General features: G+C 43.3%; 1 protein-coding gene across 7 annotated transcripts in view; it reads right to left on the reverse strand.

The window, feature by feature from the left end:
• myt1a (myelin transcription factor 1a) overlaps positions 1 to 25,830 on the reverse strand; it is a 65,047-nt gene that overhangs the window by 3,562 nt on the left and 35,655 nt on the right. For 5 of the 7 annotated variants that reach the window (XM_082517605.1, XM_082517606.1, XM_082517603.1 and 2 more), the window contains exons 15-20: positions 19,796 to 19,864; positions 19,479 to 19,541; positions 18,981 to 19,064; positions 18,282 to 18,503; positions 4,345 to 4,436; positions 3,942 to 4,045 (exon numbers count right to left, since the gene is read on the reverse strand). In XM_082517605.1, coding sequence (XP_082373731.1) covers positions 3,942 to 4,045; positions 4,345 to 4,436; positions 18,282 to 18,503; positions 18,981 to 19,064; positions 19,479 to 19,541; positions 19,796 to 19,864 — 634 coding nt within the window. The remainder of the gene's footprint in view (positions 1 to 3,941; positions 4,046 to 4,344; positions 4,437 to 18,281; positions 18,504 to 18,980; positions 19,065 to 19,478; positions 19,542 to 19,795; positions 19,865 to 25,830) is intronic. The other 2 variants (XM_082517608.1, XM_082517607.1) reach the window with 1 other exon arrangement.

The following is a 25,830-nucleotide window of genomic DNA, read 5'->3' on the forward strand; positions in this document are numbered from 1 at the left end:
CTGTGACAGCGTTTAAAATGCAGTTTTCTTGAAATTATGCAAGGACCTCCCCATGGTTCTCTCATCCAATTATTTTCAACTCCTGTCACCCAATCAAAGAAGAAGTAGTGCAAACAACAAAAATTCATCACCTGCTAAGTGACTGCTTATGTTTATCTGTTCTGTACCAATCCTTGTCACAGTTTTTACTTGTATACTAATCCCACTATGCATTTTGATGTCTTTAAAGCATAATCAAGCAAACAAACGACAGAATGCTCTGGTGATCTTAACTTTTATCAAAATACAGTTTTGCTCCATTTAAAGTAATGCCACTGTATAATAACCCTCAATTTTAATAATATTATTCACAGCGCCTCAAGAATATTTTTGCCCTTTCAACATGCATGTGTAAAAACCTGATATGCAGTTTGGAATTAGACCTTTATGTATATATATGTACTCACATGTTAACTAAACAAAAGAGTTTGAATTTAGAGATGCCATGTGTTTGTTTGGATGTTTTCTGAACTATGATGTCAATAAGTAATTTAAAGAACAGAAAATGGGGTGGCTGTAGCTCAGGAGGGAGAGCAGGCCATCTGCTGATCAGAAGGTTGGTGTTTTGATCCCTGGCTCCCCTTACTCTGCACGCCAAATATCCTTGGGCAAGATATCAACCCCAAGTTGCTCTAATTAAAATTGCATTCATCGAAGTGAGAATGTGTGTGAATGGTAGTTAGTAAGCATGCTTGTGTAAATGGGTGTGAATGGGTGAATGTGTCATGTTGTATAAAGCGCTTTGAGTACTCTGGGAGAGTAGAAAAGCGCTATGTAAGAATCAGTCCATGTAACATTTACTATTAAACTGGAGATGCCCTTCTCAGTGTTATCAGAGTACTCTGGAAGTCTTACATGAATTTAGAACTTAATACCAGAGGGTGTGACATAACAGCATTGTATGTCACATAACTAGCAGACCTGTAATGTCCTGAAGTTATAAAAAGAAATAATCCACGTACCTTGGTTGTGGCTTCTTTCTGATACCTGTAGATACAAATCGGCTACAGTGTGTATTATCGTGACAAAAGTATAACACACTCTATGCTCCAATGTGATGTGGTGGAGGAATACAAATACCTGGACACCCATATACACAACAGAGTGAACTAGTGTAGTATTCAGCTCATTCACCAACCTTACTCATAAACCAAAATAGGACAGAAGTAACAACGCAGGCTTTGGTAAATGTACCTCTCGGAAAAAAGAAGTCTTGATAAGGCAAGACATTCCATTGTTTTCCCAACGGTCATATAAGTGAATTCTGCATGGATTCATTAAAAACAAACAAACAAAGCCTTGTCAAGATTTTAAGGTTGGCAGTGTAGTGGACATTAGCAAAACTGTATTTTGATAAAAGTTAAGATCTCCAAAGCATTCTGTCACTTGTTTGCTTGATTATGCTATAAAGACATCAAAATGCATAGTGGGATTAGTATACAAGTAAAAACTGTGACAAGGATTGGCACAGAACAGATAAACATAAGAAATCACTTGGCAGCAAGGTGATGAATTAGGGTGGTCTGCACTTCTTCTTTGACTTTGTGACAGGAGTTGAAAATAATTGGATGAGCGAGCCATGGGAGGGCCCTGCAACCTTCTGCATTTTAAACGGCGTCATAGCTGGCACTGAGTACTGGGGAAAAAATTTTTTTTTTCTGTCCCCGAGAATCCTGAAGTGAATGGCACTGTTTCTGAGCCATGGCACGGGCGCCAGGGCAGGAGTGCTGGGAGTGAGTGCAGCCAGGACACCTGAAGTGGGAGTGTCTGCTGATTGAGGTGGGACAGGTGTTCCGCATCACTGGGGCTCCGGCACCCTCCCCGGTCCCTGAGGGACATACAGCATCCTCGTAAGGAGTCAAGTCTTTATTGAGTGAGTTGTGACACTCGCACAGAAGAGTGTCTTTGCGTCCACTGCCATAAATGGAGGTCCCGTTTGAGCCTGTTGGCATGGATCTGGCCATTTCACTGGATGCAGTTATCACTTTGTCTTAGTTCTAGTGGTTTATGCAACGTGATACCCAGAAGTAGTGCCACTGCGCACTGCAAAGAGAGTGGTGCAGGTGCTGCTTTTTCAGGTCATTTCAGTCTGTAAAATCCATGATTTGTAAGTTCATTCATGAGAATGAACATAGTTGGGATCGCTGGTTAGACCCTCTGTTGATTGTAGGCCTCCATGGAATTTTCTCCCTTCGAGTTACTGTTCTGCAGGAAGCTACAGGGCTGCTCAACCGAATCAAATAAAACTGGGAGGAAGGTCTGAGTCCCGCTAAAAATCCAATCCATTATTATTATTATTATTATTATTATTATTATTATAAAAACGACATTCAGTATGTCCTGGACTTGTGAGCAAAGCTGCATACTTTGGTGTGATCATTTTGAGAGAATTTGCACCAGGCCCAGGAGCGGCAGCAGTGCCAGTACAACAGACAGGCTAGACTTTGGCAAATTTTCACCTGGAGATAAAGTGCTTGTTTTGCTTCCTTCTTCTCGCTTGAAATTACTTGCCAATGGGCAAGGACCCTTCATGGTCACACGGCGAGTGGGGGACGTTGACTATAAAGTGATACGGTCGAACAGGGGAGGTGCCACTCAAACTTGTCACCTCAACCTCCTTAAAGCGTGAAGAGAGGCTGAAACTGATTCTCTGGTGAGCCTGGTAAAAGAGAGAGATGAGTTGGAGCTGGAGGTACCAAATTCCACCATTCCCGCCTCCCTCCATTGTGATAACCATCTCACATAGTCCCAGAAAATGGATGTTGCAGCATTGCAACAGTGTTTTGCAGATTGTTCTCCCTGCTGCCTAGCTGTATGACTCTCATAGAGCACCATTTTGAAACACAGTCTGGCGTGATGGTGCATTTACAGCCCTACAGGTTGCCTGAACATAAGCGACAAATTGTTCAGAAAGAATCGGCTGAAATGCTGAAAATGGGAGTGACAGAACAGTTGCACAGTGCTTGTTGTAGGCCCATAGTTCTGGTTGTGAAGAAAGATGGGTCTATACGGTTCTGTGTCTATTACTGCAAGGGGAACAAAGTGTCATGGCTTGATGCCTACCCCATGTCCTGGGTCGACGAGCTCCTGGACTGCTTAGGCAGGCCAGTGTTATTTTTCATGACACTGGATTTAACCAAGAGGTACTGGCAGATTCCCTTGTCTGCAGAATCCAAGGAAAAGACAGTATTCTCCACTCCGTACAGTTTGTACCAATTCATCACACTTCTGTTCGGCTTGTTCAGAGCTCCGGACACAGTACTGTGGTAACACCTGGGCGAACGGAAAGCATTGTGTGTGCCAGAAACGTTAAATAAAAACTAACCAAACAGTTACAGAATGCTGTGTGGGTAAGAGTCTTTCACATATAGATGACATATTGAAAGATTTGCAATTTTACACAGAGGAACATTATTCTGGAATTGTTTCATAATTGAAAACAGATTTTTGCACAAGGTAACACTCTGTCTCTAAGATGCTCTGATTACACACAGTCATGTTACCAACCTGTGGCCAACTATTCAAATTAAGTGCAAAATGTTCCTGCAGCTGTTCTTTTCTTTCTTTTTTTTTTTTTTTAGTAATAATTGCTTTTCCAGCCTTTACATAGTAAAATGTCTCAGCTTAAACATCTGATATGCTTTCTGTGTTCGGGTCTGTAAAATTTGCAGAGATTCACATTTTTTTTAATGCTTTACACGGTGGCTCAACTTTTTAAGAACTTGGACTGTATAAATTATGATGTTTCCTTGGTTGTTATGGAGTTGAATGTTTTACCAGTGTTGGTAGCTGCGTAGGAAGACTGACCAATACACCATATCTGGGTGTAATGTCACATGGCAATATCTGGAATAGAACATGGGGTCCTGCTGGCTGTGCAGTGACTGAAAAGCTGCACTCACCTGAGTGTGCAGGTTTATCATGTCGGCCTCCATCTCTGAGTTGGACTCATTCAGCTCGTTGATTTCCTTATTGAGCTGCTTGATATCTTCATCATTGTCCAGCACTGAGCAAGATCAGAAATTCACTATTAGCAAAATGAATGTGAAGACACCTAATAGTCCTGCTTTGGTAGCCTGTTATTTGGATTACACTCAGCATTTAAACTATCTGATTGTAATCTGATTGTTGGGGTTTTCTCTCTGTTATAGTAGTAGTTTTACAATATAAAGTACCTTGGGGCAACTGTTGTTTTGCTTTAGTGCTATATAAATAAAATGTAACTCTCATTGGGAAGTATAGGAGCAAAAACAAATGTAACACAGGCATAATTTTGAGCAGAGAGGAAACATCACGGTTTCTTACCATCACTGGCTCTGAACTTTGCAGTGATATACTCATCTCCAGGGAACTTGGCTCTTTTCTTGTTGGCTGATGCTCTGGGACAACCTGACAGACTGAGAGAAGCAGCTGATGAGGATCAAGAGCTCTTACATTCTCACACAAGGCTGAAATAGTGGACACATGGATAAGAAGGGACACACACACACACACACACACACACACACACACACACGTCTTGAGCAACCCCTCATTTTTTCAGATTTTGCCAGAAAAATGGAAAATAGGTTTTTATTTAAATGTACAAACATACATGAAAATACAGCAAAAATAGAATTTGTACATTTCAAATGAGCTTTATTGTAAATATTTTGCATGGCCACCTTCATTATTTGTCAAAGAACAATTCAAAAAACCCTCATGGAACTGAGTTCTTGGGGCTGGTTAACCTTAAATTGTGGCCCACCATTGGATCCAGCCCTGGGGTCCATGGGGCCTGTGCGGGCACAGCACACAAAAATAACAGTTTTGCCGCCCTGTGGATCCACCACCCATGGATGCAAGCACTGTGGTTGGGTGCAATGTTTCTCTATAGAGACTTCAGTGCCCACAATGAAGTCTCGTTGGAGTTACCTGGTGAGGGATGATTGAGAGAAACAGCTTGCTTGATCTAATCCAGTGGTGTTTTGTTATTGGAAATCTGTGCTAGGCATGGGTTGGTGAAAACAAATGCCATGTTCAAGCATAACATTGAACTTACCAGAGCACCTTAGGTTAATGATGGACATTGTTATTAGATTATCTGATATGAGGCCATATATCAAATCAAAATATTATATATATATATACATATACATATACACACACACATATATATATATATATATATGTATATATATATATATATATATATATGTATATATATATATATATATATATATATATATATATATATATGTATATATATATATATATATATATATATATATATATATTGTTGCATCTTCAAAAAATAAAAATACAATAACTGAGCCTTATCGTTGCACTGGTTTACTGAACCTTACTTTCAGGGCATGTACAGAACATGAGCATCCATTTTCTACTGCCTCCTACAGGACACACTCTTCTTCCACTTCCTTACACATTAATGTAACACAGAACTAATACTGCCTCTCCTGGCATTACCATTGTAACAACACATTCATTCTGTTTCTTTCAGAAGATTAACAGGAACTTAGGATGTAGGTATCTATGAATAATAACTATTATGTATACTCATATATTTATATAACCACTTATTTCTTGCGATACCACATCTCCTCCCCCCTTAAGTCAACAACTCCCTTGACTTACAAAATAACTGTTTATCTAAAGAATGCTTAACAAACAATCAACATGTAATTAAGGTAACCATACAACCATACAACTGTACATAGGTTTCCATGTTTCTCTTTTTTTTTTTTTTTTTCTAACTAGGAAGGTACGTCCTTCCTGTGAGATCAGAGCGCATTGTTGCTCTATTTCTGGAAGATCTCACACTACCTAACAAAGTCCTTTAAAGTCTCTGGTGGACGTCTCTCTCTCTGGGAAGGTCGCAACACGGGTGTCCCTGAGGAGTCTCCGGGAGCTGGAGTCTCCGGAGCATAAGGCAACTCCATTGCCGGAGGTTGTGGCGATGTGTCCAACTCTGATGGCAAGCAGCACTCAGGCACTGATTCTTTGTCAAGCAATGGCTCCACCTCCCTGTCTGGTGTACTGGGAACAGTGTCAGCCACTCTTGCTCTCACCTGATCCACATGCCGCTTCACAGTTTGACCTGATCCAATGGTAACAATGTAAGACACTGGACCCGATGCTCTCACGATGACTGCGGGAATCCACTTCGGGCCATAGGAGTAGTTTCTGATGAAGACCTTGTCTCCTGGTGTGAAACTTCTCAGTCTTTTCTTGGTGTCATGATTTTCTTTCTGTTTCGATTGTTTGTGCTGCACTTTTGTTTTCACATCAGGCATGAGCAAGTCCAAAACTGATCTGAGTCTCCGTGACATCATCAACTCTGCAGGTGATAAACCAGTAGTGGCATGCGGTGTGATGCGATAACTGAACAGAAATCGGGACAGTCTGGTTTGCAAGGTATCACCTTTGACTTTCTTCATCCCCTCCTTAAAGGTCTGGACCGCCCTCTCAGCCAGCCCATTTGAAGAAGGGTGGAAAGGTGCTGATCTTACATGGTCAATTCCATTCTGCTTCATGAATGACTCAAATTCAGCACTTGTGAAACATGTTCCGTTGTCTGAAACTAACATTTTAGGTAGTCCAAACACACTGAAACTCTGGCGCAGTTTCTCTATAGTTACCTGTGATGTAGAGGATTTCACAGGGTAAATGTCCATCCACTTGGAATGAGCATCCACAATGATTAGAAACATCTCCCCGAGGAAAGGCCCTGCATAGTCCACATGGATTCTGGACCATGGTGACTCCGGCCACTCCCAAGGGTGTAATGGTGCAGTAGGTGGTGACTTGGAGTGTTTCTGACACTCCTCACATGCCTGCACTTCTCTTTCAATGTTCTCATCCATCCCTGGCCACCATACATACGACCTTGCCAAGCCTTTCATCTTCGACATGCCTGTATGAGTCTGGTGCAGGAGTTTCAATATTTTGTCTCGGCCTTTGGTGGGAATAATTACTCGGGCTCCCCAGAGCACGCAACCATCCCTCACACTCAGTTCCAGCTTTCTCTGTCGATACGGCTTTAAACAGGTGTCGGTCTCAGTTGGCCAGCCTTTTAAGGTGTACTCGTGGACTTGCGACAACAAGACATCCTTAGCTGTCCATCGTTTGATCTGTGCAGTGTCCACTAATGTGTCATCCAGTACATCCATCATCAAAACCTGCTCAGCCATCTCTCGCTCAGGTGCTGAGTCTGGTACCGGCAACCGGCTGAGCGCATCCGCGTTTTCATGATGTTTTCCTGGCTTGTACCTGATGTTGTACTCGTAAGCACTCAATGTCACGGCCCATCTTTGTACTCTTGGTGAGCCCATCTGAGGTATAGGCTTCTTTTCATTGAACAGTGAGATTAAGGGTTTATGATCTGTGTAAATCGTGAAAACTCGGCCATACAAGTATTTGTGAAATTTCTTGATGCCAAATATCACAGCTAGACCTTCTTTGTCAAGCTGAGAATACTTTTTCTCAGCAGGAGAGAGTGTGTGTGACATGAACCCCAAAGGTCTCTCGCTTCCATCCTCCATCTTATGTGACAATACGGCGCCTACGCCATATGGGGATGCATCACATGAGAGAACCAACTCACGGTCAGCAGAATAATGAACTAACACCTCTGCTGAGTTCAACAGGTTCTTAGATTTCTGGAATGCTTCCTCTTGTCTCTTTTGCCATGTCCACTGTACCTCGTGTCTCAAAAGTTCATGTAAGGGTGCCAACCGGGTTGCCAGGTTTGGAAGGAATTTGTTGTAGTAATTTAGCAAACCTAAGTATGCTTTCAGTTCAGTGACATTTGTGGGGGTAGGTGCGTCCATGATTGCTTTAACTTTCTTTTCCACTGGGTGGAGCCCCTGGGCGTCCACTATGTGCCCCAAGTACTCCACTTTCTCTTGCATGAAGGCACACTTGCACCTCTTTAACCTCAACCCAGCTTCCTCCAACCGGGTCAACACCTCATCCAGGTTCTGTAGATGGCTTACTTCATCCACTCCAGTCACTAAGATGTCATCTAAATACACTGCTACATGAGGTATCCCCTTCAAAAGACTTTCCATGGTCCTCTGGAATATTGCTGGAGCAGAGGCCACTCCAAAAGGCAATCTGTTATACGTGAACAGCCCCCGAGATGTGTTTACTGTCACGTACTTTTTCGATTCGTCATCCAAGAGGATTTGCTGGTAAGCGTGGCTCATGTCTAATTTTGAGAACTGCTTACCCCCGGACAGTGTGGCAAACAAGTCCTCCATTCTGGGTATGGGGTACTGCTCCAGTGAAGCCACGGTATTTACAGTAAGCTTGTAATCCCCACACAGTCTTATTGTCCCTGTGGGCTTCAGGAGTGGCACTACTGGTGCCGCCCATTCAGCATATTTCACTGGCGAGATGATGCCTTCTTTCAACAGTCGGTCTATTTCCTCGTCGACTTTTGCTCGCATAGCAAAGGGGACAGAACGCGGACGGAAGAAGCGTGGGGTGGCATCACTTTTCACATGAATAGCAGCTTTCATTCCTTTCAGGGTGCCCAACTCCTCTTTGAACACATTTTCATGTTTACTTAACACTTGCTGAAGTGTTTTCTCTGTTGTTTTGACTTGGTGCAGCTTTCTGTTGTTAGGACTGTTTTTCATTTCACCCCAGTCCAATTTAATTTCCTCGAGCCAAGCTCGACCTAGCAAGCTGGGGCCGTCGCCTTCGACCACCACCAGGGGCAGATGTTTTTTCTGCTGCTTGTATTTGACGCTGACTCGTGTTGCACCAATCACCTTAACAGGATCCCCTGTATAAGTTTCGAGCTTGATTTTGATGGGCTGCAGGCTGGGGGGCTTGCTGTCTTTCCCTGTTTCTCTGAATGTTGCTTCGTTCATGACTGTTAGGCAACATCCAGTGTCTATTTCAAAGTTCACCTTTTTTCCATCAATTTGCATATCCACAGTGTAGGGGTCTACTCTTCTTAAGTGTACCGCACTGCCACGCCCTAACTTGAACAGTTTTCTTTTGTGCCCTTGACTGCACTTGACACAGTTCAACATAAAAGAGTCATCTTCAGAGCTATCAGTTTTGTTGTTATCTGCTTTCTCGCCCACATTGTGAGTACTGTAGTGTGAACTCTGCTTTTTTTCTTTCTTTACATATGTCGATCCATACTTTTTCTGGTTCAGTTTAGTCTTGCTTTTACAAGCTCTAGCTATGTGTCCCATTTTACCACAAGCATGACATTTTTCTTGTTTGTACTTACAGTCTGCTGCTGTGTCCTTGGTTCCTTTGCAACGATAACACTCTTTATTTTCTGCTTTAAAGGTACGACTCTCCTGTTGTCCTCTAGCGAGACTGAAACATTTTTGCTGACGCCCCTGAGGTCTGCAGATCCTGTGCATTTTTATTTGCAGTCTCCATGGCTACTGCAATTGACAGAGCCTTGTCAAAAGTGAGATCTATTTCTGACAAGAGACGTCTCTGAATTCGGTCATCCTTAATTCCGCAGACGATCCTATCTCTCAACATCTGTTGTAACGTGTTGCCATAGTTACAATCCTGTGCCAGGCGACGCAGCTCCACTACATATTCCATGACGGTTTCATTCGGCTTGCACAATTTCACTGGGCTTCGGATCGAAGTGATTTTTCATCAGAAGCACCAGCTCTTGGAAGGTTTTGTCTTTGGGCTTGGCCGGGCTGAGAAGGTTTCGCATCAAGCTGTACGTCGCTGCTCCGACGACACTTATTAATATCGCTCTTTGTTTCTCTGCATCGTCGATCCCGTTAGCTGCGAAAAACTGCTCGAGTATTTCCGTGTACTCATCCCAAGTCTGATTCTTTGGATCGAACGCTACTAGCGTACCAATTGTAGCCATTTCCGCTTCGAGGTCACTGCCTTCTATTTCCAGCCGAAAACTTTTGCATTCTTTGAAAAGCTAGCCAAACCTGTAGCCGACTCCATCACTTTATTTTCTTCTCTTTTCTTTCAGTCCGATCGCCCAAACTCCTTCCCCCTAAACGTCCTCGTCGCCAAAAAGATGTTGCATCTTCAAAAAATAAAAATACAATAACTGAGCCTAAATATATATATAAATATATATATATATATATATATATATATATATATATATATATATAGCCTGGTATATACACTCAACAAAAATATAAACGCAACACCTTTGTTACTGCTCCCATTCCCCATGGGATGGACGTAGAGACCTAAAATTCATTCCAGATACACAATATAACCATCCCTCCCAAACAGTGGTCACAAATCAGTCCAAATGTGTGGTAGTGGGCACATCTGCTATATTGAGATAATCCATCCCACCTCACAGGTGTGCCACATCAGGATGCTGATCTGACATCATGAGTAGTGCACAGGTGTACCTCAGACTGCCCACAACAAAAGGCCACCCTGGAATGTGCAGTTTTGTCTCACAGCAAAATGCCACAGATGCCACAAGCAATGAGGGAGCGTGCAATTGGCATGCTGACAGCAGGAATGTCAACCAGATCTGTCGCCCGTGCATTGAATGTTCATTTCTCAACCATAAGCCGTCTCCACAGGCGTTTCAGAGAATATGGCAGCACATCCAACCGGCCTCACAACCGCAGACCTCGTGTAACCACACCAGCCCAGGACCTCCACATCCAGCAGGTTCACCTCCAAGATCGTCTGAGACCAGCCACCCAGACAGCTGCTGGAACAATTGGTTTGCACAACCAAACAATTTCTGCACAAACTGTCAGAAACCGTCTCAGGAACGCTCAACTGCATGTCCGTCGTCCTCATCGGAGTCTTGACCTGACTCCAGCTCGTCGCCGTAACAGACTTGTGTGGGCAAATGCTCACATTCGATGGCGTCTGGCACGTTGGAGAGGTGTGCGCTTCACGGATGAATCATGGTTCACATTGTTCAGGGCAGATGGCAGCTGAGAATGTCCCAGTTCTTGCATGGCCAGCATACTCACCGGACATGTCACCCATTGAGCATGTTCGGGATGTGCTTGACCGGCGTATACGACAGCGTGTACCAGTTCCCACGAATATCCAACAACCTCGCACAGCCATTGAAGTGGAGTGGACCAACATTCCACAGGCCACAATTGACAATCTGATAGACTCCATGCGACGATGTGTTGCACTGCATGAGGCAAATGGTGGTCACACCAGATACTGACCGGTTCTGGGTCCCCAGACCCCCAATAGCGCAAAAAACTGCACATTCCAGGGTGGCCTTTTGTTGTGGGCAGTCTGAGGTACACCTGTGCACTACTCATGATGTCAGATCAGCATCCTGATGTGGCACACCTGTGAGGTGGGATGGATTATCTCAATATAGCAGATGTGCCCACTACCACACATTTGGACTGATTTGTGACCACTGTTTGGGAGGGATGGTTATATTGTGTATCTGGAATGAATTTTAGGTCTCTACGTCCATCCCATGGGGAATGGGAGCAGTAACAAAGGTGTTGCGTTTATATTTTTGTTGAGTGTATATATATATACCAGGCTATACAGCAATGACATTGGAATGTCGTTCGGACTGGAGAAGTGTAGTCGGATGGTAACAAAGAGAGGGAAGGTAGTCAGAACTGAGGGGATTGAACTACCAAGAAGGCAACATTGCAGACATAGAGGACAGTTACAAGAACCTGGGGATCCCGCAGGCGAATGGGAACCATGAAGAGGCCGCTAGAAAAGCTGCAACCACCAAGTACCTGCAGAGGGTCAGGCAAGTCCTGAGGAGTCAGCTGAATGGTAAGAACAAGATCCGGGCCATCAACACGTACGCCCTGCCCGTGATCAGGTACCCTGCTGGGGTAATAGGCTGGCCAAAGGAGGAGATAGAAGCCACTGACATAAAGACAAGAAAGCTCCTTACCATGCATGGAGGGTTTCACCCCAAGTCCAGCACCCTGAGGCTGTACGCTAAGCGGAAGGAAGGGGGCCGGGGACTGGTGAGTGTCAGCACCACAGTCCAGGATGAGACAACGAACATCCAAGAATACATTGGGAAGATGGCCCCAACTGATCGAGTGCTCAGTGAATACCTCAGGCAGCAGAAACCCAAGAAAGAGGAGGGAGACGAGGAACCATCATGGAAGGACAGGCCCCTGCACGGTATGTACCACCGGCAGATAGAGGAGGTGGCTGATATCCAGAAATCCTACCAGTGGCTGGACAAAGCTGGACTGAAAGACAGCACAGAGGCACTAATCATGGCAGCACAGGAACAAGCTCTGAGCACAAGATCCATAGAGGCTGGGGTCTATCACACCAGGCAAGACCCCAGGTGCAGGCTGTGTAAAGATGCCCCAGAGACAATCCAGCACATAACAGCAGGGTGCAAGATGCTAGCAGGCAAGGCATACATGGAACGCCATAACCAAGTGGCTGGCATAGTGTACAGGAACATCTGTGCCGAGTATAACCTGGAAGTCCCGAGGTCAAAATGGGAGATGCCCCCAAGGGTGGTGGAGAATGACCGAGCTAAGATCCTGTGGGACTTCCAGATACAGACGGACAAAATGGTGGTGGCTAACCAACCGGACATAGTGGTGGTAGACAAACAGAAGAAGACGGCCGTAGTGATCGATGTAGCGGTTCCGAATGACAGCAACATCAGGAAGAAGGAACATGAGAAGCTGGAGAAATACCAAGGGCTCAAAGAAGAGCTCGAGAGGATGTGGAGGGTGAAGGTAACGGTGGTCCCCGTGGTAATCGGAGCACTAGGTGCGGTGACTCCCAAGCTAGGCGAGTGGCTCCAGCAGATCCCGGGAACAACATCGGAGATCTCTGTCCAGAAGAGCGCAGTCCTGGGAACAGCTAAGATACTGCGCAGGACCCTCAAGCTCCCAGGCCTCTGGTAGAGGACCCGAGCTTGAAGGATAAACCGCCCGCAGGGGCGTGCTGGGTGTTTATATATATATATATATATATATATATATATATACATATATCTTGTTCACTCAGCTGAAAAGGTGAACCGAGTTGTAAAATGTTCACCACATCGAAGTAAACTGAGTCAGATGGTGCCCAAGACCGCTGGACATACCTGGAAAACCCAAACAAGTAGTGATGATAAACTGGGTGACTGATAGAGGCCCATGTCTGTCGAATCTTTAACTCCCACATCTGAAAGGATTTCTTTTGCATCCCAGGGGAGGGTGGGGTAAATAAAGTCATAATGGGCCATGTTCAGGACCAATTCGGAGACATCCAGCTCATCTGTACCTGTCACGGCAGTGGGACCAGGGGTGTTCTGAAGCAGTAGAGCAGTATCAGAGCACCAAAAGGGCTGTGGCTTTGGCAATTGTAGAATCATGGGTGTGAGCACCATGTTTGGATGATATTCACCCTCGCATCTCAACATTGACACTGACATTGTGGGGCTGTCAAATTTAACAAACAAATGTAACAAATCTAAGCATGTTTTCAGCAGGTGTTGGATTCAACCCCTTGTCTCTAACGTTCTATCGACAGGATTGCAAGGCATTTCCAGGTTGAGAAGGGTGTGGAAGAGAAGAGTGCAATCTTCAGCATGCACTGGTGCAGTTTGCAACAGAGTATGAAATGTCTGGGATGAGAGTCAGCACACCCAAGAGTCTGAGGCCATGGTTCTTTGCCAGAAAAAGAGTGGAATGGTCTCTCTGGGTCGAAGGTGAGAGGCTTCCTTAATCAAGGGAGTTCAAGTGTCTTATTCATGAGTAATGAGTAACGGAGTACAGGTTGGACTGGCAGATTGGTGTGGCATCAGCTGTAATGTGAGCATTGTACTGGATTGCCATAGTGAAGAGGGAGCTGAGCTGAAAGGCAAAGCATTCAATTTACCAGTCCCTCTACATCACAACCCTTACCGTTGGTTATGAAATCTGGGTAATGGCTGTTTGCAAGAGTTTCCTCTGTAGGATGGCTGGGTTCGGCTTTAGACGAAGGTTAGGGAGCTCAGACATCCAGAAAGATTTCAGAAGAAAGCTGCTTCTGCATGTGAAAAAGAGCCTGGGCACCTCCTTTTGGAAATGTTCCAGGCACACCTAACTTGGAAGAGACCAGATCTCCAACCCTACTGGCTGAAATGTACCACCAAACCATGACAGAGCTCCAGTTTTTTTTTTTTTTTTAATACAACTCCCTGTAAACAACTACTATTATACATTTCACCTGACCTTTTCTGAAAATATTTTTTTATAATTCCAAATTTGAACTTATTACTTCATAAGACCTATTGCCTCTGATTGCCTCACCTTGAGGCAAGGTGCTTTATATTGTAAGGTAGCCCCTACAATAATACAACAGAGAAAACCCCAACAATCATCTATGAGCAAGAGCTTTGGCCTAATCTTCAAAGTGGAGATAGTGTCTCTCTTGAATCGAAATGGAAAGCCGGTTCCACAGAAGAGAGGCCTGAAAACTGACAGGAGGTTCTGCCTCTGATTTTTCTTTTAAATACTCTAGGAACAACAAGTAAGCCTGCAGTGCAAGAGCAAAGTGCTCTAAATGGGGTGATATGGTACTACAAGGTCATTAAGATAAGATGGGGCCTGATTATTTAAGACCTTGTATGTGAGGAGCCAATGAAGAGGAGCCAATATAGGATAAATCTGCTCTCTCTTTCTAGTCCCTGTCAGTATTCTTGCTGCAGCATTTTGGATTAACTGACGGCTTTTCAGGGAGTTTTTAGGACATCCTGATAATAATGAATTACAGTAGTCCAGCCTGGAAGTAAAACATGCATGAAATAGTTTTTCAGCATCACTCTGAGACAGGATATTTCCAATTTTAGAGATATAGTACAAATAAAGCAGTCCTACACATTTGTTTAATATGTGCATTGAAGGACATATCCTGGTCAAAAATGACTCCAAGGTTCCTCATAGCGTTACTGGAGGCCAAGGTAATGCCATCCAGAAGAGCAGTGGGGACAGTACATCTTGTTATTTTCAATTGAATTAAATTTTAATCATACAGTGCTAAATCATAACAACCGTTACTTCAAGATTCTTTGTATTATTGTAGTCTTTACCTTACAATGTAGAGTAAAGCAGAGAAAACCCAAACAATCAGAAGCCCACGATGAACAAGCACTTGGAAACAGTGGAAAGGAAAAACTCCCCTCTACAGGAAGAAACCTATAGATCAGTTGTGGGTGGTGGGAGGGAGTCGTAGGCTTTCTTGTAGTCAATGCAGGTGGTGCTCAGGTTAGTCTGCCTGGTCTTAGGGTCCTGGTGTACTGCTCTGTTTAACAGAAGCTGGTCATTTGATCCTCTGGTGTTGTTTTCAATGCCCAGTGCTCATGTAATGATTCATGTGCTTAATCAGCTTGGTTGCTATGATACTTGAGAGGAGCTACCATGTTGTGAAAAAGCAGGCAGTTGGCTAGTAGTTCAACAGTGTTATACCCTTGTGGAGCTCCTTCATGATCGCTATTGCTCTGCCTTGTGTCAGTCCAGATGAGTACCTGCTTTTAGCAGCCTATTTAGTTGTGCCACCAGGCAATCATTGAATGAATGTCTTTAGCTTCTTCAGCCAGTAGGCATTGTTAGGACCTGGTGCTCTCCAGCTCTTCTTTCTGGAGTTTTTGGATGCCGGCCTTTGTGAAGGTGACTGATTCTTGTTCTGGGAGGTTATTTTGGTCTGCTCTTAGTCCATGATATTGATATTGTGTGACACCTTTCTTATACATATTCCTCCAGTACTGCTCAGTCACAGCTCTGTGTGGGTCTGATCTTCTACTACTGTTTCTTTGCAGTGGGAGTACACCTTTTCTGTGATGCATCTCTTCAGCCTAGTGGCCAAAGCTGTGAGCCTTTTTTGATGGTTTCAAGAACTTTATTTATAGATATCTTGTTGTATTTCTTATTTGTCCAGGACCTGTCTCTTACGATGCCCTTTTCACCTCTGTTAGCCGACTAACATCCTTCTAGTCTTCCCTGAGTTTGCTTTCTAGCCTTCTTCTTTTTTCTACATGCATTTTTAATCTTATATCCAAGTGTGGCAGTGGCATATATGAGCTTACTGGTGTCTGTGATGCTGGTATTAGAGATGGTGAGCAGAGCTCTGTTCTCTGTGAGGATCTCCTCTGATGAGACTCAGGGAGCCGGGAGAGTTGTGCTCTTGGTTGTGTGGCTACATTAAGTCTGCCCACAATCTTCATCCTCAGCCCAGTAGATGCATCATCTACAGTTACACTGCTCTCTGCCTGAGTTAGCTCATCATATTTATATGGTTAACTGTTCCCATTGTGCTGTAGTCTCGGGATCTCGCAGCTTTGATGGTAGCCTCCGCTTATTGATGTTCTTGCAATGAGCTACAGTGGGGCAAAAAAGTATTTAGTCAGCCACCGATTGTGCAAGTTCCCCCACCTAAAATGATGACAGAGGTCAGTAATTTGCACCAGAGGTACACTTCAACTGTGAGAGACAGAATGTGAAAAAAAAAATATCCATGAATCCACATGGTAGGATTTGTAAAGAATTTATTCGTAAATCAGGGTGGAAAATAAGTATTTGGTCAATAACAAAAATACAACTCAATACTTTGTAACATAACCTTTGTTGGCAATAACAGAGGTCAAACGTTTACTATAGGTCTTTACCAGGTTTGCACACACAGTAGCTGGTATTTTGGCCCATTCCTCCATGCAGATCTTCTCGAGAGCAGTGATGTTTTGGGGCTGTCGCCGAGCAACACGGACTTTCAACTCCCGCCACAGATTTTCTATGGGGTTGAGGTCTGGAGACTGGCTAGGCCACTCCAGGACTTTCAAATGCTTCTTACGGAGCCACTCCTTTGTTGCCCGGGCGGTGTGTTTTGGATCATTGTCATGTTGGAAGACCCAGCCTCGTTTCATCTTCAAAGTTCTCACTGATGGAAGGAGGTTTTGGCTCACAATCTCACGATACATGGCCCCATTCATTCTGTCCTTAACACGGATCAGTCGTCCTGTCCCCTTGGCAGAAAAACAGCCCCATAGCATGATGTTTCCACCCCCATGCTTCACAGTAGGTATGGTGTTCTTGGGATGCAACTCAGTATTCTTCTTCCTCCAAACACGACGAGTTGAGTTTATACCAAAAAGTTCTACTTTGGTTTCATCTGACCACATGACATTCTCCCAATCCTCTGCTGTATCATCCATGTGCTCTCTGGCAAACTTCAGACGGGCCTGGACATGCACCGGCTTCAGCAGCGGAACACGTCTGGCACTGCGGGATTTGATTCCCTGCCGTTGTAGTGTGTTACTGATGGTGACCTTTGTTACTTTGGTCCCAGCTCTCTGCAGGTCATTCACCAGGTCCCCCCGTGTGGTTCTGGGATCTTTGCTCACCGTTCTCATGATCATTTTGACCCCACGGGATGAGATCTTGCGTGGAGCCCCAGATCGAGGGAGATTATCAGTGGTCTTGTATGTCTTCCATTTTCTGATGATTGCTCCCACAGTTGATTTTTTTCACACCAAGCTGCTTGCCTATTGTAGATTCACTCTTCCCAGTCTGGTGCAGGTCTACAATACTTTTCCTGGTGTCCTTCGAAAGCTCTTTGGTCTTGGCCATGGCGGAGTTTGGAGTCTGACTGTTTGAGGCTGTGGACAGGTGTCTTTTATACAGATGATGAGTTCAAACAGGTGCCATTCATACAGGTAACGATTGGGGGACAGAAAAGCTTCTTACAGAAGACGTTACAGGTCTGTGAGAGCCAGAGATTTTCCTTGTTTGAGGTGACCAAATACTTATTTTCCACCCTAATTTACGAATAAATTCTTTACAAATCCTACCATGTGGATTCATGGATTTTTTTTTTCACATTCTGTCTCTCACAGTTGAAGTGTACCTCTGGTGCAAATTACTGACCTCTGTCATCATTTTAGGTGGGGGAACTTGCACAATCGGTGGCTGACTAAATACTTTTTTGCCCCACTGTACCGTCTGACTATCTTTTGACTTTCATTCCTCTTCTCTCCAGAGCATACCTCCACCTTCTTCCTACGGTCACTACAGATCACATCAAATGTTATCTGCAAACAACATGGTCCACAGAGACTCCTGCTTCAGCTCATCTGTCAGCCTGTCCAAGTACAGAAATCTGCTGTGTGTGTGTGTGTGTGTGTGTGTATATATATATATATATATATATATATATATATATATATATATATATATATATATATTTATATGTACATAAACCAAAATAAATCAGAAGTTTGGTTAAAACCACTATTAATGATGCACTGATATTCAGGGTACCTGCGATGTGTCAAGAAGCTGCCGTTAGCATGACCAGAACCGTCACAGCCTGGTGTTGGGCAAGATGGGCCCTCGGTCTTGAAGGCCTTCCAAGAGAAGGGTGTGCCATTTAGAAGACCTTCCTTCTGCCGGCGTGCTGCTAGTGGACATCCATAAGCACTGCGATGAGTGGCGTACTTCCCACTGATGTGGCCCAGGCTATCACAGCCAGGAACAGGACATCTGTAGCCAGGCAGAAAACACTGTCAGGCTAGTTTGGCTTAGGCTAACACAAGACATTTTAAATTTGGTACATGAATTTAGACAATGGCCTCTGAATGGGTTAAAGTAGACAAATGTGTCATTTATCCCATTTGTCCAATCATTGAAATCCTTTCCATTTTTCTACAGGAAAGAATAAAGGCATAGTTTTAAAATAAGTAAGATATTATCCTCTTCACAGGGTCAGTGTGCTGTCCTGTGACAGCCCTGAAGGTGGTGTAAGAACTAAAACTCCATCATTCATCTGAATCATCATAATTCATCTTCTGATACTTAATATCTTGGAAATTAGATTTTTAATCTCAATGAGATTTTTTACCTGGATAAATAAAGGATTAATAATAAAAAAACAATATCTATAATACATTTCTTTTGAGCCAAAGTAAACCAAATTATAATCTAACACACACATGGTGCTAATGAGCTATTGTTGCAAACCTGAGCAGCTCAGAATCTTCTTTGTCATCCTTGGTAGGGGTTGATTTGACTCCACTTTTCTTGGCTCGGGGGCATCCAGACAAACTGGCACAGAGGAAGAAAGTGGACCACACAGAAAAGACAAAGCTTTGCTTAAACACAGGCTAAATAAAATTCTTTAAAAGAATAACCTCAAAAAGTAAAAAATCATTTGAATATTTTGAAACATGTAAGCTAATATGGGTGAAGCTGATTCTGTTTAATGCGCATTTTAACAGTTTACAAGGACTCAGTACATTTACAGTGAGTTTATGTGAACATTATATTCTGTTAGCTTAATGTTTGTCACTCAATGTCAGCTTCTGTCTTAGTGAGACTGGTGGACTGTGTAAGCAGTAGGGACCAAGAAAATAAGTCTACACACAGACTTTTTTTTATTATTGCCAAAGTGTGACATAAACACACTGAGTAACTGATGTAGTCTGTAACGAATATGTGATTGGGGAGGCAAACTCTCACCTGCGATGTGAAGCATAGTTTCCAGTGATGTGGCCTGATCCGTCACAACCTGGAGTTGGACACCTGAGACAAACACACACACACACGCACGCACACGCACACACGTGCACTTATTCAATTTGCAAATTTAAATTATTAGCACATTGCTGGCAAAAATGATTTTTTTCCACCAGATTACTTAGAATCAATTTTTTTTGTTTCCAATTTTTGATATATTGTATTATATCAAAAATATTAGTATTTTATATTAGTTTAAAAAGGAGAGCAAGGACAGAGCTGTAGCTGTGGAGGTGAGAGACGGGAGAAAGCACACATACTTTAGTTCTGCTGTGTGGGCAGCCATGAGGGTCCGAAGTGATTTATCAGCAAGAGGACAGCCTGACAGACTGAAAGATAGGTTAGAGAGAGAATGTCAGAACACCAGACAGATCAGAATGTCTGAGTATGAGTGAAGGAAAGAGCCAGAACCTGAACTAGACTTCAGAGCCAGGACAGAATTGAGCAGGATACACAGCAAGGACAGAAATGGTATTATTTTAAATTCAAGTAGTGTCATTGTTAGCTTCCCCTAAATATGTTCTTTGGCATAACCAGAGTCATCTACTCTGAATGGTGTAAGTTGTAAATGTAACAGTCTACTGTTTGCTGAAACATCTGAAAGGTCTCGTTTGTTCAAATGAAGAGAGAATGAAGGGAAATCCTCAAATGTTTCACTGCGTATCCTCTACATATAGTAACCATGTATTAGTTTTCAAAGGAGCTTGCAAAGAAAAGCGTCTGGACTTCTTTAAGTTGCTTGAAGACGTTTCACCTCTCATCCGAGAAGCTTCTTCAGTTCTAAGGTAAAATGGTGGGGAGTCCCAGATTTAAACCTAGTGGGAGTATCCCCCCAAAGAGGGACAAAAGGACCCCCTGATGATCCTCTAATCGCCTGAACCAAAGTGTGAAAATGGGTGTCGGTCCCAATCAGCCAGGGTTTCGGGTGAGCTCATTGTGAAACCTGGCCCCACTTTATCATGCGAATTGCTGAGGTCAGATGGCCCGGGATGTGAGTGTTCGTTAAGGCGTCTGGGGAGGGAACTCAAAACTGGATTATAGATGACAGACAGTTGGTGTCGTAAACCACCGCCTCTGTTCAAAGATGGTCGCTCACAGTGGAACTTAGAACTGAAGAAGCTTCTCGGATGAGAGGTGAAACGTCTTCAAGCAACTTAAAGAAGTCCAGACGGTTTTCTTTGCAAGCTCCTTTGACTACGATGACCCGGATGACTGAGAACCTCCACAGACATGTATTAGTTTGTTTTCAAAGGAGCTTGCAAAGAAAAGCGTCTGGACTTCTTTAAGTTGCTTGAAGACGTTTCACCTCTCATCCGAGAAGCTTCTTCAGTTCTAAGGTCAAATGGTGGAGAGTCCCAGATATAAACCTAGTGGGAGTATCCCCCCACAGAGGGACAAAAGGACCCCCTGATGATCCTCTAATCACCTGAGACAAGGTGTGAAACTGGGTGTGGGTCCCAATCAGCCAGAGTTTCGGGTGAGTTCATTGTGAAACCTGGCCCCACCTTATCATGCGAATTCCTGAGATCAGATGGCCCAGGATGTGAGTGGGCGTTAAGGCGTCTGGGAAGGGATCTCAAAACTGGATTATAGATGGCAGAGAGTTGGTGTCGTAAACCACCGCCTCTGTTCAAAGATGGTCGCTCACAGTGGACATAGGTGGCTTCTTTCACTCCTCTTTCAAAACCATCTGTCCTCTCTGTCCAAAATGTGAACATTGGCATCCTCGAAAGAGTGTCCTTTATCCTTAAGATGCAGATGGACTGCTGAGTCTTGTCCTGTGGAGGTGGCTCTTCTGTGTTGTGCCATGAGCTTGTGAAGTGGCTGTTTGGTCTCTCCAATGTAGAGGTCTGAGCATTCCTCGCTGCACTGTACAGCATACACCACATTGTTAAGTCTGTGTTTTGGCGTTTTGTCTTTCGGGTGAACCAGTTTTTGTCTGAGCGTGTTGCTGGGTCTGAAATACACTGGGATGTCGTGCTTGGAGAAAACTCTCCTGAGTTTTTCTGATACACCGGCTACATAGGGGATGACAATGTTGTTGCGTCTGTCCTTCTTATCCTCCCTCGCTGGTGTCTGATCTTCTTTTCTGTGCCTCTTTGCTGACTTTAAGAACGCCCATTTAGGATAGCCGCATGTTTTGAATGCTTCCTTTACATGTGTGTGTTCCTTCTTTTTTCCTTCAGGCTTAGAGGGAACATGTTCTGCCCGGTGGTGTAGGGTCCTAATTACTCCAAGTTTGTGTTCCAGAGGGTGATGGGAGTCGAACAGGAGGTACTGGTCCGTGTGTGTGGGCTTCCGGTAAACTTTGATGTTGAGGTTGCCGTTCTCTTCAATGTGCACAGCGCAGTCCAGGAAAGGCAAACAGTTGTCCTTTGTGTCTTCCCTGGTGAACTTGATGTTTTTATCCACAGAGTTAATGTGCGCAGTGAAGGATTCCACTTCTTGTGTCTTGATTTTGACCCAGGTTTCACAATGAACTCACCCGAAACTCTGGCTGATTGGGACCCACACCCAGTTTCACACCTTGTCTCAGGTGATTAGAGGATCATCAGGGGGTCCTTTTGTCCCTCTGTGGGGGGATACTCCCACTAGGTTTATATCTGGGACTCTCCACCATTTGACCTTAGAACTGAAGAAGCTTCTCGGATGAGAGGTGAAACGTCTTCAAGTAACTTAAAGAAGTCCAGACGCTTTTCTTTGCAAGCTCCTTTGACTACGATGACCTGGATGACTGAGAACCTTCACAGACATATTAGTTTGTTTCATTACGTGAGGTCAGGTGTGAGAGGTCCCAGTTGTCTGTGCTAATGTGCTGGACAAATACTGAAGCAATGAAGATACAAATTTTACACGAGCCATTTCATTACAACTGAAGAAACTTTTTCAATGTGTGTACCATGCTACCCCTGCCCCCCCCCCCCCCCCCCCCCCGAGACCCCACCCACAAAATGGGAATCTATGTAAAACCTAAATAAATAACAATAAAATTCCAAAGCTATAAACAATTTGAAAAAATGTCTTTAGCTGAGAGCTGTTAGAAAAACTAGTTTTAGTTATTTGCAAAAAAAGGAGATAAGAAATAGAAATCTCTTAAAAGTTACACTTAGTGACACTTTTCATTTCACAATTCAAACATTTTCAGTGTGGTGCTAGATTGCAGCCAAGTATGTGGTTTAGTATTGTCTTGCTGACATAAACAAGGCTTTCCCTAAACCTAGCAAACATACCTGTGTGGGGTCACAGTGGGTAGATGTGGGTGAACTGTGAGACTGTGTTGGCTGGGTTTTAAAATCTATTATGGTTGGGTAGGCTAGCCCAAGTGTTCCCCATAGTGAAATTTTGCCCATTTGTGTCCCCCAGAAGGAATTCTGTGGGCACTTAACTGTGTGGACCATGTGTGGGCACACCCCGTTTAGTGAGTGATAAGCATTGGTTTTGTCCTGCTCACACAGCCCCTCAGTTCATGGGCACATTTGCTGGTATATTATTTATAATACAAAAGTAAAGGTGTTTCATATCTTCTCTAAAATAGATGAAAACATGAAATGATAGAACATGTTTAATTACAATGTCAGAAATATAAGACTGAGAGAAGATGACTGATTTAAAACCTCAGTAAAATTAAAGTTATACTTGCTCTAATTGATATACTGCAAAAGAGCTCAACAAGTAAAATATATTAGGCCAGTATCTGAGCATGCTGTAGATCTGTTGCAGGTCTACAGTGGGACACACTGTGGGCCATTCTCTTGTTAGTGTGGGCAGCTCACAGTCAGCCCACATTATGGGCTGTCCCACTGAGGCCCCGCACTGTTGGACCAAGATATGGTTTGCATTTCATGCTTGAACTGGACCCCTGATCAGCCTACTATGGGCCTTAGTAGGGTAGTGAAATGTAAGCCCCGTGGGTCTATTCCTAGTGGCTTTACACAGCCTCAAGGGGGCATGCTGTCATCATCTGGATTGCAGCATATGATCCTAAAAACTTGTATATATCATCTGGCATATTGCTCTCTTTCTCGCACTTTCTCTCATAAAATTGTATAAAAGCAGATCAGAGTCTGGTCAGAGGTTGAATAGACAGGTCATTATTTAGCACTTTTCTTCTTTATCTGAGCACTCAAAGTGCTTTACACAACCTGCCTCAGTCACCCATACACAAGCACTTTTTTCTATGCAAGTGCTTTCTATCTACCACCTACAGGGTGCAATGGCATTACTTCAGGACTGTTTTGGATGAAGTGATTAGAGCATGTTGTATAATATGTGATACATGTGCCCTACACACTATCTTATGGCACTTGGAGAAAAAGATGAGTTAAGCCAGGATTCTGCTTATCATTTTCTCTTTAGTTTTTAGTGCAATCATCCCACAGCTCTCTCTCTGACTGGATTGAACACCTTACTCTCAAATTGGATTTTGGACTTATTGTCATGATCCTGGGTTTTTTGGCCCAGCATTTTGAGTTTTCTTGCGTTTTGATATTATTTTGGATTCTAATTTATATTTAAGTCCACTTTGTTATTCTAAGGATTTATTCTACAGTACCTAGGTTATTCTGTTTAGCCTTTTGATTATTAGATTCCCCCTTGTGTCTTTGCCCTCTGTGTGTCTGTGTTTATCTATGTTGTGAGTCTTTGTGTCTTGCTTCACTCATGTTTCATTCTGCTCCCCCTTGCCTGTCATATTATCCATGTTTCCCTAGTCATGTCTCTGTTTGTCTGTCTGCACCTCTCTGAGTGTGTTCCCATTATTTCCTGTTTTACTTTGGTAGTCTCCTACACCATGTTTTGCTTGCCTCTCTTACTTTGAAGCTACCTTGTCTCATGTGTAATGTTTAACTGTACATGCTCCATCTCATTGTGTGTAATTTGCCCCAGCTGTGTTCCCCACGAGTTTCCTGTTCCCTCGTAATTCCCTGTATATTTAAGCCTTTTGTTTTCTTCTGTCCAGCGTGGTGATCTCTCTCATTCCTGGCTGTGTGAGTCTCTATGTGTTAGTTTATAGATGTACCAGTATAGTTTTGTGTTATTTCCCCTTTCAGCAAATAAATCTGTCCTATCTTGTTCAAGCTGCACCACAGTGGTGCACCTTGTCAGCTCGTTGGTATGTTGACTGGTTAACTGACAGCAAGGCTCTGCGACTTTTGAACTGAGGATGGATGGTAAGGATGGATGTTAATGCCTTTCTGGAGACCATTTTCAAGGACACAGTAAGATGTATGCCCTCTGCACTGGGAGACACACCTCATACCCCCATCATTAAAAAAATCAGCACCACCCAGAATTTACAATAGCTTATTTCCACAGACAATAAGACTGTTAAACTCACTGTGATATGCAGAACAAAGCCACTTTTGGAAATAGGTATAGTGAAAATGCCAACATTTTATCACTATTTAATCAAAACACCCACAATGAATAGCAAAATAATTGTTTTACCAAAATTTTAAATCCCTCACACAAAATGCTATTTCTATTTTGTTTGAAGTAATTATTTTATCAGCAGTTTCTCAGTTCTTTTTTTTTTTTTTTTTTTTTTTCTTGTTCAGTGAGAGAAATCTCACTCATTATGTTTTAGGTTTGAATAAGTGCATTAAAGTCAGGTTCAGTGTTTGAGGTGGAAATAAGAAGGACACTCACATCAACAGCAAGGTCCGCCTTCCCTTCTGCACCTGAGAGCTCAAGGATGTCCTTGCCTTCCTTTTCACAAAACTAGCACTGACTTACAATAACACCTCCTGTCACGATCCTGGGTCTCTGACCCAGCGTTTTCAGTTTACGTTTTGAGTTCTTAAGTTATTCCTTTATTATGTTGAGTAATTGGATTATCTTTTGGTTGCCTTTAGTTTATTTATGTTTCACTTAGGTCTTCTGTGTTAGTCTGTCATGTTTCTTGTCTTCTTGTCCATGTTGTGAAGTTGTATTGTCATGTCTGCTTTCCACTTTGTTTCCTGTTTTATTTTGATAGTCTCGGTCCTATGTCAGTGTGGTCCGCTTTGCTTCCTTTGTCTCAATTAGTGTCAGCTGTTTCCCCATGTGTTTCCACTTCCACTAATCACCCTTGTGTGTATTTAGTATGTGTATTTCTCTCAGGTTGTCTGTTGTTCACGTCATGTTCTCCACACCATGTTTCTAAGTTTCATGTCCAGGTTTTTAATGTTGTTTGTTTTGTTCACCCAGTTTAGGTTAATGTTAGTTTTGCTTCAGTTTGCCTTGCCCTTTGTTTATACCCTTTAACAGCCTCATTAAACATCTCGCTTTTTGTTAATATTCAAGTTTTCTTTCACAT

The sequence above is a fragment of the Aulonocara stuartgranti genome (assembly GCF_965226115.1).
Source record: "Aulonocara stuartgranti genome assembly, chromosome: 20".
In the NCBI taxonomy this organism is placed as follows: domain Eukaryota; kingdom Metazoa; phylum Chordata; class Actinopteri; order Cichliformes; family Cichlidae; genus Aulonocara; species Aulonocara stuartgranti.